The sequence below is a fragment of the Astatotilapia calliptera genome, chromosome 5 (genome assembly GCF_900246225.1).
Source record: "Astatotilapia calliptera chromosome 5, fAstCal1.2, whole genome shotgun sequence".
In the NCBI taxonomy this organism is placed as follows: Eukaryota; Metazoa; Chordata; class Actinopteri; order Cichliformes; family Cichlidae; genus Astatotilapia; species Astatotilapia calliptera.
This window is the reverse complement of record NC_039306.1, coordinates 23,998,592-24,011,846: the sequence shown is the minus strand read 5'-3', so window position 1 is coordinate 24,011,846 and position 13,255 is coordinate 23,998,592. Positions and strand designations below refer to the sequence as shown.

General features: G+C 42.4%; 2 protein-coding genes across 8 annotated transcripts in view; one reads left to right on the top strand and one right to left on the bottom strand.

The window, feature by feature from the left end:
• Positions 1–3,283: 3,283 nt before the first annotated feature.
• myog (myogenin) lies at positions 3,284–5,677 on the top strand. Its single transcript, XM_026168338.1, has 3 exons — positions 3,284–4,061; positions 4,644–4,743; positions 4,832–5,677. The coding sequence occupies exons 1-3, from the start codon at positions 3,528–3,530 to the stop codon at positions 4,948–4,950; spliced, it is 753 nt and encodes a 250-aa protein (XP_026024123.1). The 5' UTR covers positions 3,284–3,527; the 3' UTR covers positions 4,951–5,677.
• Positions 5,678–5,739: 62 nt separating this feature from the next.
• Positions 5,740–13,255, bottom strand: part of ppfia4 (PTPRF interacting protein alpha 4) — a 65,003-nt gene continuing 57,487 nt past the window's right edge. For 4 of the 7 annotated variants that reach the window (XM_026168330.1, XM_026168333.1, XM_026168331.1 and 1 more), the window contains 10 exons: positions 12,889–13,089; positions 12,245–12,307; positions 11,853–11,879; positions 10,319–10,494; positions 10,081–10,178; positions 9,126–9,301; positions 8,576–8,644; positions 8,305–8,491; positions 8,068–8,165; positions 5,740–7,280 (listed from right to left, as the gene is read on the bottom strand). In XM_026168330.1, coding sequence (XP_026024115.1) covers positions 8,107–8,165; positions 8,305–8,491; positions 8,576–8,644; positions 9,126–9,301; positions 10,081–10,178; positions 10,319–10,494; positions 11,853–11,879; positions 12,245–12,307; positions 12,889–13,089 — 1,056 coding nt within the window. In that variant the 3' untranslated portion in view covers positions 5,740–7,280; positions 8,068–8,106. The remainder of the gene's footprint in view (positions 7,281–8,067; positions 8,166–8,304; positions 8,492–8,575; positions 8,645–9,125; positions 9,302–10,080; positions 10,179–10,318; positions 10,495–11,852; positions 11,880–12,244; positions 12,308–12,888; positions 13,090–13,255) is intronic. The other 3 variants (XM_026168334.1, XM_026168337.1, XM_026168335.1) reach the window with 2 other exon arrangements.

Sequence of the window (13,255 nt, the reverse complement as noted above, 5' to 3'; positions counted from 1 at the left end):
CAAAAGCATGTATTTTATTTGTTTAAACAACTTGTGTATCCTGTTTTGCGTCCTATATCGTAATGTATCACTGGATGGAAGACCTGGTTCAGCCACCTCTAATAAACAGTTCCTTGCTGTTGTTATGTTATTCTCCTCTTACATATCTGAGATTTCCCGACTGCACTCAGATGACAGCTCTCCAGGTCACTGGAAAACTTGAGGCTAACCTGGGGTGAGGAGGACTGATCCCTCCCTCCTCCCCCAGAGCTCAGCTGTCCCACAATGTGCTGTTGCTTGTCACTGAGGAGAAGTGGAACAGTGTTGCCAGTGACAGGGCTACCCCCCCCCCCCCCCCCCCCCCCGCGCTGCACACAAGGGGACCCTTACACACTATGGACAAGAAATACGTTATTATATTATATTATTGATATTTATTTAGTAATTTAATCAATAGCTCTGATACTTAGAATAAATCCAAATGTCACAATAGGTATTAATTTGTATATTTTTTGCATTATTTCTTACATGGGGCCAATCAGTCATAATTAAATTAGAGCCAGCCTATTTTTCACTGGTTTGGCCTATTTTAAGATGGAAAATAAAGTACAGTATTAGCAAACCACAGGTAAACAAACTGTTCTGTATCTTAAGTGTTCACTTCAAATACTGAGGGACACACACACACACACACACACACACACACACACACACACACACACACACACACACACACACACACACATCTAGTTCTGCTGACAATGGGTTAAGATGACAGAGGGTTATGAGTGATTCTGACACACTGCAAACCCCCTCCTTGCTGTACCCCTGAGTCCAACACAGGCTTCTTTGTACTCACTCCACCATCAGTGACGATCCATCACAGACTAACCTGACAGCCGACCCAGCCCCGTGCCAAGCTAAGACTGTGCACTCTGCCTTAAACCCAAGCCCAAACCCCAGGAGGATACCACAAGCCACCAGACGGGCCTGCCAAACCTCTGCCTGGCACCTAATCCCAGGACTGAAATCTTCCTGTAGTTAATTCACTGACTTGTAAGATTTTTTTGTTTTGATTGTGTCTAGCTGAAACTTTGTGTTTGTTACCTTCAAAAGGATATAAAACACAGGTAAAGAATAAACAGTAAGAAATAAGAGGCTCTGTTCCATTGTGTGTCATTAACCCTTTGAACCAGCACAACCCTGGAATGCTTAAATGGAAATCATTGGTTGCACCTGTGCTTTCTCTTACACGAAATATCAACATATCTGCCACAAACCAGGCCTATAAATATATTCTTTTAAACAAGCTGCTGTTTAGGCAACGCTGATCCACAATAAAAATAAATACATAGAGGCTTTAAGGGGCAGTTATAATGAGGAAATTGCAACATCTTGAGTTCTCTCATCCGAAATCTGGTCTGTGTGAAATTGTCACTGATGTGGAAAAAAGTCAGAAATAAAAAATTAATCTGAGCAATAAAAATATGTATTTTTTAATGTCGATTTTCATCTGGGTGAAAAGGCCTTGTTGACACCAGACATTAGAGGAGAATAGACAGACTGGTTTGAGCTGATAGGAACACAACAGAAACTTAAATAACTACTTGTTGCAACCAAGGTATGCAGGAGAGCATCTCATCAAACCTTATAATATGCAAGGGCTCACCAACATTGGACAATAGAAAACTGGATGGTAGAGGTCTAGAGAGAGAACTAAATTCCATAATAGTGTTAACTTGCAAGCTAACATGTAAGAAGGTTTTACAATGCTGTAGTTTAAATATTAAAAGCAGCTTTAGGGAGCTAGCTGGAAAGGCTCCCTGGTATGTTGAACCTTCAAAATTTTCACATAAGACCGGAATTAATAATGCCTTCTTTAATTTTATAAGCAGGGACTCCAGCAACACTTAAAAGTAAAGAACTTTATTAAATGACCAACGCGTTTTGGCTTGTGGCCTTCATCAGGGTCATACTCTTAAGTGTTCCTCGAGTCCCTGCGTTGTGAGTTTCTCATCCTCTCTATGCACCTTGGAAGTAGGTGAAGTTGTGCCAGAATTTTTGCTGTTCTTTGATTTTATAAGCAGGAAAAGTATAAAACCTAGCTTTTCATGTCTTATCGTGACACTATAAAGTCCTTAGTTCTTCTTTATTTTCTCTATTTTAAATATTGAACTCATGGTTTCCAATGATATAGTATTGTTTACTTTTGTTTCAAAAAACGTGTATTTACTCTTTCATTGGTTGGAGAATACCATTGGCAGTGGTATTCACCAGACCTTGCAACCCTCTAAGTTTAATGAACTGTGGTTATTAGGAAACTGCTAGCAATTTGTCTCTTCCAAAACATCTCCTGAGAGGTAGTGTATTACTGTGATAAACTTATTGTAAAGAAATAGAGTACAGACTCATGTAACACTCCTCATGATTTGCCTGTCACTCCAGGCCACTTCTCTGCTGACAGAAGTGTGTGTTTTGGCTGTGCTGCAATGTTAGCGGAAGCTAGTCAGAATTAGCTGATGAGCTACGAGGTGAGACATGTCCTGGAAGGATTAACACCCAGTGGCTAGGCTAATGCTATGACTTGCTGGAAGAGGTCAGGACAACCAAGGCCATTCCCTCTGTGTGGCTGACTCATTACTGTCCCTTAAATTCTGGGGGTAATGTGAGCCAGTGTCAGCCTAGCAGCTCACTCTGCTGATGGTTCCTGCACAGACCTGCATGGTTCTGAGGCTAGTATAACTCAGAAGGTCACTTGCATCACATAGTGCAATCATCTCAAGATGAAAGTCAGCGGATATGAATGCAGTTACATAAACCACAGGAACAATGTCACCTAAGCTTTTTTTGGTATTGACCAAGTTGATCACATTATGAGTCTGACAGTGCTTCACAGCAGTCCAGAGTAAGCAACAGTCTCTTGCCTCGTTGACTTCCCATCAAAAACCTGAAGTCAAACAATGTATTGTCTCTGTGTGCCACTGGCTCCCAGCAGAAGTGACAGCTGTTTCCAGAATGTCCCTTCTGCCTCCCCACTTAATGATGGAACTCTTCATGTTCGGAAGGGGACGCAAGTCTGGGATTAACTCACTAAGATGGACACCTTTGATCTGAGGCAGTCTCTCCCATTTCAACCTGATCATGTCCTGGCCTCTTAAGAAATACATGAGCACACAAACCCACAGAAAAACACGCACGCGTACAACTGGGCCTTAAAGCCCTAGAGAGCAGGGCCAAACAGAGATGTGATGTGTAGATGTGCAGCAACAGCTAAACGTCGTGTCAGGTTTCTGGGGGCTCGTGCTAAATTTAACCCTGTGATCCAGCAGAAGGCAGAGGGGTTTAAATGCCAGTCTACAGTTGCTCCACACCAGTTGCTCTCCACACGTCTTCCACTCATCACAAACTCAGGCCGGGAAGAAGATAGGTGCACACACGTACACTCCAACGCAAACTCCAGACACAGGACAGAAGAGCGCATACTGAAGACTAGTTCCTAGGAAAGCTGGGATCTTTGTTCCCTTGTATCCAGACCACAACTGTCCAGTATGGAGCTTTTTGAGACCAACCCTTATTTTTTCCCTGACCAGCGCTTCTATGAAGGAGGGGACAGCTACTTCCCCTCTCGCCTGCCCGGGGCGTATGACCAAGCTGGCTACCAGGACAGGAACTCCATGATGGGCTTGTGTGGGAACCTGTCTGGGGGTGTCGGAGTTGGAGTGACAGGTACCGAGGACAAAGCCTCTCCATCCAGCATGTCGCCTCACTCCGAGCCCCACTGCCCAGGTCAGTGTCTTCCCTGGGCCTGTAAGCTGTGTAAAAGGAAGACAGTGACCATGGACCGCCGGCGAGCAGCCACACTGAGGGAGAAGAGACGCCTAAAGAAGGTGAACGAGGCCTTCGATGCTTTGAAGAGGAGCACGCTGATGAACCCCAACCAGAGGCTGCCCAAGGTTGAGATCTTGCGGAGCGCCATCCAGTATATTGAAAGGCTCCAAGCCCTGGTGTCCTCCCTCAACCAGCAGGACACTGAGACAGGACAGCAGGGTTTGCTCTACCGGCCCAGTCCAACGCAACCCAGAGTAAGTAGGACAGAGACAGGACGAGGGAAGGGAGAAATTCAAAATAACAGAGAAATCAGCCAAGAGGGAAACAGAGTTGGGAACAGCACTAGTTGGAAAGTGGCAGAAGATATGGGAGAAAAATGAGCGGTACAGTAAAGAGAAAGATAAATACTACATTAAAAAATGACTGGGGTAAAATGTCAAATCAAAAATGTGTAAATTTGATTATCTGTTCATGTTCCTTTTGATTTATTCATTCTGGATAAGGTTTGAGGTTATTGTGAGTATGTATTCAGCCATACAATGAGCAAAAATGTTGTGTTTTAAAAGGTTTTTAAAAACATGATCCAGTGTAGCTCATTAGTGTTTTTAAAGACACTGACAAGAACTCCTGTGACAGGCATCATAGTAATGGAAAGTCTTTTTCATCGTGTACATTTGCCTCTGAGTGGGGTCACGGGATGCATTAACTATATGTGCGTTCGTGGTAGTACACTGCACTTTAGTGTGTGTTGTTTTTCTGTGTGGGGTGGTATGGTGTGCTGTATCATAACAGAGTGACTGACAGCAACTTGTGTGTGTGCATCGCCATGGCAACAGGTGTCGTCGTCAAGCGAGCCCAGTTCAGGCAGCACCTGCTGCAGCAGCCCGGAGTGGAGCAGCACTCCAGAGCAGTGCACGCAGAGCTACAGCAGCGAGGGTAAGCACAGTTCACTTAGTCCCATTAAACTAGGTAGACTAGGTAGCACCTTCACAGGTACTCAGTGTGTAACTGGGTCTTTTTGCAGATCTCCTGAGCGTTGCAGACTCTCCAGAGCAGGGGAACATGCGGGCCTTGACCTCCATTGTGGACAGCATCTCTGCAGTAGATGGACCTGTGGCCTTTCCTGTGGACATTCCCAAATAGACCCTTAGACCAGCCGGCCAGTAGGTGCACAGCGAGCAAACAAAAAGCAGTGACCTTTAATCCTAAATTATGTCTATTTTGTGCTTCTGCTGATTAAATTATTTTGTCTTATGCCAAATTAAAAAATGTTTCCATTTGACAAGTATTGCAGCTCTGTTGATCCACGGGCCAGCTAGCCAAACTGACTTTTCCTGTTCACATTGAGGCTTTGTTCCCTTTTTTCCCTGCCTTATGCGATGTTCCAGACCTGTTTGTCAAAGCTACAGGAGATTCAAAGACTTTGCTGCATGAACCCAACACATATTTACTACACGTGATCCCTGTTAGGCTTGCCTCCAGATTTATAGAGCCACAGAGGAATGACAGATCCAGTTTTCTTTCCTTACTTAATTTAAGATTTCCTCTTCAAAAGCTTTCCCTAATCTTTCATTCATTTTTTTGTGTGTGTGAGTTTTAATGCTTAAAAAACAAGAGTTTATTCATGGGGCCAATATGTACCATGGCAGTTTTGACCAAGATCTGCTTAATTTAAACTGATTATGAATGCTAGTGTTGTAAATACGTTCCCTTTTTCTACAGAGTGGATTTGCCATTTTTATTTTTTTTTGCTAACTTATTTTGGACTTTTATAACTAAGATTGTTGTGTATTTGTAGATGTTCTGAAAAGTGATATTTTCTGTTTAATTCTTACAATAAAGACCATTTTCAATACACTGTCCAGTGTTGTTTTTAGCCTATAATACAATATGCTGGCACATATAACTTAACAAGGAACACAGGATACCAAATCTTTAAAAAACAGCTTTACTTATGTCTATATAGTGTCATAAATACATTACACTTCTTTTTAAATAGCCAAATAATAAAATCTTGATTTGTCAGCATTGTTTCACACCTGGAATAAAGACACAGTACTCATAGCTGCCACATAGCACGTTACACCTTTTAGACACCTTGGAAAAACTTTTAAAAAAAAAGAAAAAGATTGTACACCCATCCAGCACTTCACTGGTTCATTTGCTGTGTTCTTATTGGATGAGGAGTTGGTGAGCCAAGAGTACTGACTGCTCAATCAGAGCAACATTAGACAAGTCTGTCACGTGGAGCAGTTTCATGTGGATTTCATTGGCTGATGTTGAGCAGCAGTTTACAGTTTGATTTTGAGAGAATGTAAGGAATCAACAGAGAAGAGCTACAGTGGTCACACTACCATCCACAGAGAAAGTCATGGTCGCATGGCTGGGGCTGGCCTTTTCACACGAAATCTACTAGTCTCAAGCACAGAGACTCATTTAGTCATACACTCTCACACACTCTCTCTCACACACACTTCATATTAAAGGATTCTCTCTATTCTAGGCTACATAGTGTCATACAGAAGGCGAGAGAGGCAGAGAAAGGAGAGGCAACAGCTACATTGTGTTAAAAGAGAAGGAAGAGAAGGAAAAAAGAAGGAATGGGAGAAGAGGCAAAGAGAGAAGTCTGATATTGGACCCATGAACCTATGAAGAGTCCTTGTGGAAACACACACCTCCCTTAGTGAGTCCCTCCCACCAACGATTCACACACGCACAGCATACAGCAAAAGACACACGAAGGTCCGACACAGAGAGAAAGAGAAAGAAAGAGAAAGAGAGAGAGAACAGTCACTATTGAATACAGGGCATTGGGTTTCATACAGCAATATTATATTGTTTTCCATATATATTCCCAATATATATATATTTATATATATATATTTATATATAATATTTCTATAAAAAACATAAGTCATCCATTTTATGTACAGAGATAAATGAGTAATACCTTGCATAACCGGTAGAGGGGTAACGTGTGGTGGGATCTGCCATTTATACAAGTATTCATCATTCTCAAATCCAAACCAACACCTGCTCACCATCTCCTTTAATCTTTTTGACGCTGTTTTCTTGTAAAGGACATGATGACGCAGGAAGATTGGTTTGGGCTTGGCCATGTTGAGACTATTACAACCAGGAAAAAAATCCACAGCTGAGATCAGGGGAGCAGGAGCACAACAACCACAACAACAAGGCTACTGGGAGCACGGGGGTAAACTGGGAGAGACCAGGATGAGCCTCCATTACAGCAGCGAGCGCAGCCAATGTGCACTCTCAAGAGTTCAAAGGTCAGAGTTGGCCTCTGTATTGCACGTGTCCGAAGAAGAGGTGAGAGGTGAAAGTTGGAAGGTGAGGCTGGGCAACAAAGGGACGAAGCCTTCCCTATGAGGTACCCAGGTCTCCCTCTCCAGATTTGGCATATCACTCTCAAAAGGCCGCAAGCATATGTCCATATAGGTAATGAGAATGCACTAGAAGAGAGAAAAGAAGATGAGGAAAGTGGAACAAAAAAAAAAAAGAAAAATTAAGTTGCACCTGCTTCTTGATTCATCAAAGTTATTAAAAGTAAGTTATTAAAAATACTGGCGGTTGCCAGAGCTACCCCTCAGTCTCCTAGCAGATCCAACTATGGCATCAATTTCAAAATACCAGACGACATCTTACTTGATTTATTGTGTTCAAAGATTTTCAGAAAACTTGACTTCTGACCTTGACCTTGAGTTCAAGGTCACCAAGATTCAAACTCATCCAAGATTTTTGGTAACTGCAACTATGGTATGAATTAGAAAATCCTACTTTCTCGAGCCGTTGTATTTCTCTACTTGGGTGTTAACGCCATCCACCAGCTCAGGTAGGTGATGACAACATGCTGCCAGTCTTTAGCTCTCTTCCACAGTGTCTCTTTTGTCCTGTCTCCCTGAGCCTGGTTCTACAGGAGGGTTCTTCCTGTTAAAAGGTAGTTTTTCCTTCCCACTATCGCCAAATGCTTGCTCATAGAAGGCATCTTTACCTTAGAATATACAGCGCCTTCAGGCAACTCTTATTGTGATTGAGCTCTCTCTCTATATAAAAAAGAACTGAATTGATTGATGATGATTAAAATTTTGGATACAGCTTCTGCTTTGATTGATCTATTGTATATGCAGTAGTAAACTCTCAGACTTAGCCTGCACACCTTTTGTTAATTGCCTCTTGAAAGTTAGAGTCCTACAATGCTAGCTGTGACCACAGTATCCTGTCCAGCTTCTGTTCGCTTACCTGTCAGCATTAACGCTCCTGTTAGTAAGTAGAGAGTAGTTAACATGAATAGGTCCGCACAGCCGAGGGATCAAGTCTCGGGGTTGCTGGGGGAGGAGCTTGAGAGCATTGCACGCAATTGATTTTGAGCACAGCAAGACAGAGAGGACACGACATGCAGTTAGTCAAGGCAACCACAGTGAGGCTCATAGCTACATACAGAAAATGAACTAGGTATTGCTTAGTATTGTAACATACCTTCAGGTTGAAGCTGTTTCTTGGATGCCAAATTCATAGAAGGCGGCATGGACATGGATGGCATGCGGAAGCCAGCTGGCAGCGTTTCCATGGAGCCTGCCATCATCCCCAGCCCAGTCCCTCCTTCACGTGCCCGAAACCTCTTGCGCCATGATGGAGAGCGTCGAAAGGACTTGTCATCTCCACTCTTCAAAGACAGAAAAGCAAGGTGAGGAAATTTGCCTTCTTCAAACAACACTGTATTTGATTTATATAGCAGCTTGAGAGGTACCTCCTCGAGTCTGCGGTCAGTCCCTAAAGCTAACAGGTTGTTGAATTCCCTCTCCAGAACCTGTCGCGCCTGAAAAACAAAAACCCGTTGAATACAGTAAAACAACCTCTAAATAAAGAAACATTTTTTGGTTGAACATCCATCAATCAGTACATCCCTTTTCTTCTGCATATCCAATTCAGCGTTGCAGGCAGGCTGGAGCCTATGACTTTTAAATATAGACAACTGGGCCAGATTACTAATGTGTACTGAAACCTGGCCAGAAAATAGTTGAATTCTGGGTAAAGATACCTGTTCACTATACAAAAATCGAATGGGTAAAATGTGTGAGATATTGCAATTTGAAATTAAACACAACTTACTGGTTTATTTTAGGTTTAAGTCAATATTCTGCACAGAGACTTTGTACTTTTTTCACAATTCCTTGTAAAATGGACAAAACTATACTTTCAATTTTGTTATACAAAAATCCAACTTTTCTTCCCCTAAAAATCAGTTCAGTCATTCCATGTCGAGTGTAAGGAGTCAATCTATTTTCTTTTATATCCACCTGTGTGTTCTGCATAGGAATCTGCAGGATGAGTGCTAGGCTGCTGTAGTCGAAAGTTTCATCCAGAGCGACGAGCGCTCCATGAACGCCACTCTCCAGCAAGTTGCCGCTATACTCCCTTAGACCAATGGACTGGACCCAGTGGATCACCTGCTCATTGGTCCACACCAAAACATCTACAATAAAGGAAGAATAAATCCGATACATGGTACATACCAATGCTGACAGACTGTCAACATTAATCTGTCCCAAAAAAGCAGTGACACTGTGTAAAATTTTATGTATTATTAACATTATTATATATACCAGAAAATTGCACAAAAATGTTAAATGTTGAGACTGACAAATGTTATTACTTTTTAATATACTGTATATGATTACTGTGAATGATTAATATATCCAAACATTTTTTTAAACAGACCACCCTGAATTAAAAAATAAATGTCATTTGTAGAAAAGTTCAGAGAAAGCAATAGAGAGATAATGTGCAGGTCCACATAGTGTCAACTCACGGGCACACTCCCTTTGTTCATTTAAAGCACAGCTGTCAGCCAGCTTTCGAAGTTGGAACAGACGGGGTGTGTGCATGTGTGTGTGTGTTTATGCGTTTGTAAACAGGGCAGGATTCTGATCTGACACGACAGCTGAGTCAAGTTCATGTGCTGAACTCAAGGTCAGAAGAGCGAGAGGTCTGGCTAGGTCTAAGTGTGTGCATGTGTCTGTGTGTGTGGAGCACTTTTGGCAAGTGAGGTTTTAGATCATAAGATTGGCTTTTTGACAGTTGAAGGAGCAGCTGTTTGAATGCTCAGTCCAACCTGACGCTATCAGATAAAACCACTAGGTGGTACTCTGGCCTGACGAGACTCTCGATGTGTCGATGCGTGCTTGCTTATGAATCTGTGTTATGTTTTTTTTTTTATCACTATGTGTGTATCAGGGTGTGTGTAAACTCTACCTTTCATGTCATGTTGGCTATCCTCTCTTCGCCGCTCTAGGTCTTTCCTGTCATAATTGAGTCTTTTCAAGCACATAATCCCATACTGCAGACTAGCCCTAATACACAGACCGACACAAACACAGAGCAGCACATATACACCATTAGCCTCCTCATCTCCATTGCTAATGCACCCAGTTAGCAGATGAAAGAGAAAGCGTATCAAACAGAAGCTAAGCTAATGGCCACAGCTACAGACCTGTGGAAGCTGTCCACCATTTTGAGGTGGCTCCTTAGGTCCTTCTTGGTCAGATGGTCCAGCATTCTTGCGTCCACCAGACACTCCATGAAGTAGGAGCGGTACTGAGGCAGACCAAGGCTGGGCAGCCATTCATTTCCTATCCACTCATGATTCATGTCTCCATATGCCAAAGTCTGTAAGGGAGAACAGCATCCAATGATGAGTGTAACAGAAAGATGAAAGACTAGAAAAACTGTCTGTGATATTTTTCACAGGGAATAATTTGGACTGAACAATGTTTATGGCTCCATTTTACATATCTATTACTTCTATATATCACGTGTATATATTATCGCTTCCACTGCATTTTATGTACATATATTAAAAAAAATCTGTCTTCTAGTGTATTTTACTTTACACGGTACCACTTTTACATAGTACAAATCTATCTTTCTCTATCTATCTGTCCCTGAGGCAATCTGGGTTATGCTAATATCTTAGTGGTACACTGAGACAAATAAGTAGCACTCATGTTTTTCTTAGCCAGAAATGTTTTCAGTGCTTTTTATACCCCTGTTAACAGACTCAAGAATGCTAACAACAGACTTAATATTTTGTTTACATTCAACAACAGCTGCTGGTTAAGCTATATAACCCACCTATTAATAGGTAGAAAATAATTATCACTTCATATCATTGTTATATATTTATGTCATACGCTATTACTATTTATATATAATCTGAAAACAAAGTTGACTTAAAGGTACAGTCATTCATTTTTGAGTGTTTATTTTATTTATATCTACACACTGATAATTACATCTTCCAACAAACTGATGGATCCTCATAAACTTAGAATTACGGTACTCCATTAACAAATACATAGAAATAACTGCTGGTTTGTGTTACCCCTCCATCTTGTATACAGTGGTGGAGATGGAGATCGCCATTTTTCCTAATCAAGTTTTATGCGTGTGGCCAGAGACTGGCCACAGACGTAGAGTGCCAGTTTTATATCCTCTATCAGAATGAATAGATGTGGACAGCTGGCATATCGACAGCTACAGATTGTCCACAGATGATCGGCAGCCAGAGTGTTTTGTCCTATAGCAGCCACCGTAACTGAAGCGGAAGGGTGAGTGCAATTTTCTATCTACTGATATCTATTGGTTTTATCTATTTTACACACTGTAACTTGAATTGTAACTTTATTTAAGTGTGTACCTGTCCAGCTATCTACATGGGGACCACTTTGAGTTTTTGATCATCAAAGTGAGGACATATCAAACAGTGAAGACCCGAATGCTAGTCCTTAGAGTCCTCACACCCTTTCACACCAAGGCCTGTTTGAGGTTTATAACCTTTTTAGGTTTAATATCAGATAACAGATAACAATAGCACTGAGAAAGTGATAAGGAAGGGGCAAAAGAATGCATTATGTTGTCGCATGTCCTCACAAGAGTAGCCACACAATTGTGGCAATATCTGTGTGTGAGCCTCTGTACACTTTCACTCTGTATGTAGACAGATTTTTGCAGATCAGCAGCCTCACCTGTGCCCAGCTGCCTTCCTCATTCTCCTGAGTAGCAGCATGGTAAAGATAATGTTTGAGTTAGAGAGACAGGAGCTAATCAAGCACACACATACTAAACATTCAGAAACATACGCACGCAAGATCTTTGCAGTAATTACATATCAGCACTCGTAGTATTAATTGACCTTTGCATGAAGACGCAGATCACATGACCACAGTTTACATCAGTTAGCATCCAATCCACATACAAATACCAGCAGAAGCATTGATGCATATTAGTGTATGGTTTAGTCGACATTTGAAAGGGGTCTTCCAGGAGAGGACATATGTGTGTCACGGTGGGGACAGCGTGAGCGTGAGAGGGTGTCAGGTGGGGGTAATGGGGAAGGGAGCACCCAGATGGTACTAACCGCTTTAGTGGAGGAAGCCAGGTTCTCCATCTCTTCATGAGTCACCCACACATTTCCGGAGGACTGCTCAGAGGACGAGAACACACCCAAACACACACACACAGACATGAAAAAAAAAAATCATGCATACACGCAGGCGCACACAAACACACCCAAGAATGCACTCATGTATATTTTCACACATTTCAACCCCCACGCACCCACACACACAGACAAAAAGACACACACACACAGAGACAAACATTGTGTTGAGTGATGCCAAGGGAGGGAGTGTATTTCAGGCAGGTAGCTTGTAGCTTTATCTGGCACTAGTTGTGTGTTGTTTCCCCACGGTAACCCATGCAATTTATGGCAGCTGAAAAGGACAAGTCAGCCTAGTTGAAGGCATGAATCAAGCCTCTACTGCAGTCTGAACAGAAGCACAAAAAAAGTGTGAGGAGGCATCACTTGAGAGTGCAGAGTGAAGCTTAAGACGAAAAGTGGATCAGCTTTTGAAAAACTGTTCATGTCACATTCCTGGATTTTTTTTTCTTTGCTCGAGGAGCTTATTTACTCATGTATTAAGTATTTATGTTTGCATAATTACGTGCCTGTAAGAAACATTTAGTTGTGTTATCTGAGGTGCAGTGGGTGTGTTTGTTTACCGTTCTGGAAGTGAGCGGCGCAGAGGGGCTGGTGAGAGAGACCATCTCCTGGATGGCCAAGCGGAGTTTGAGCCGGTGCAGAGGGTTGCTGATGCCAATCTCCCGCTGGATCTCTGTGTCTGACAGAGCTGACATGATGGCTCCGCTCTTCACGTTGGCACGACAAGCTGCCACATACCAGGCTGGCATACCCACCCACAGCTGGTGAGAGTCATCAAGACATTCAACGTCATTACCACTCTCCCCATAAATGGTCATAATTATAGAAGAAGTTAGTGCAGATCGGGCCACGTGTCAGCTCGGTAACTGATAATACTGCATTCCCCTCCTACAGATGGCAGCCTGGCATAAATAGAGGTCACTTTTA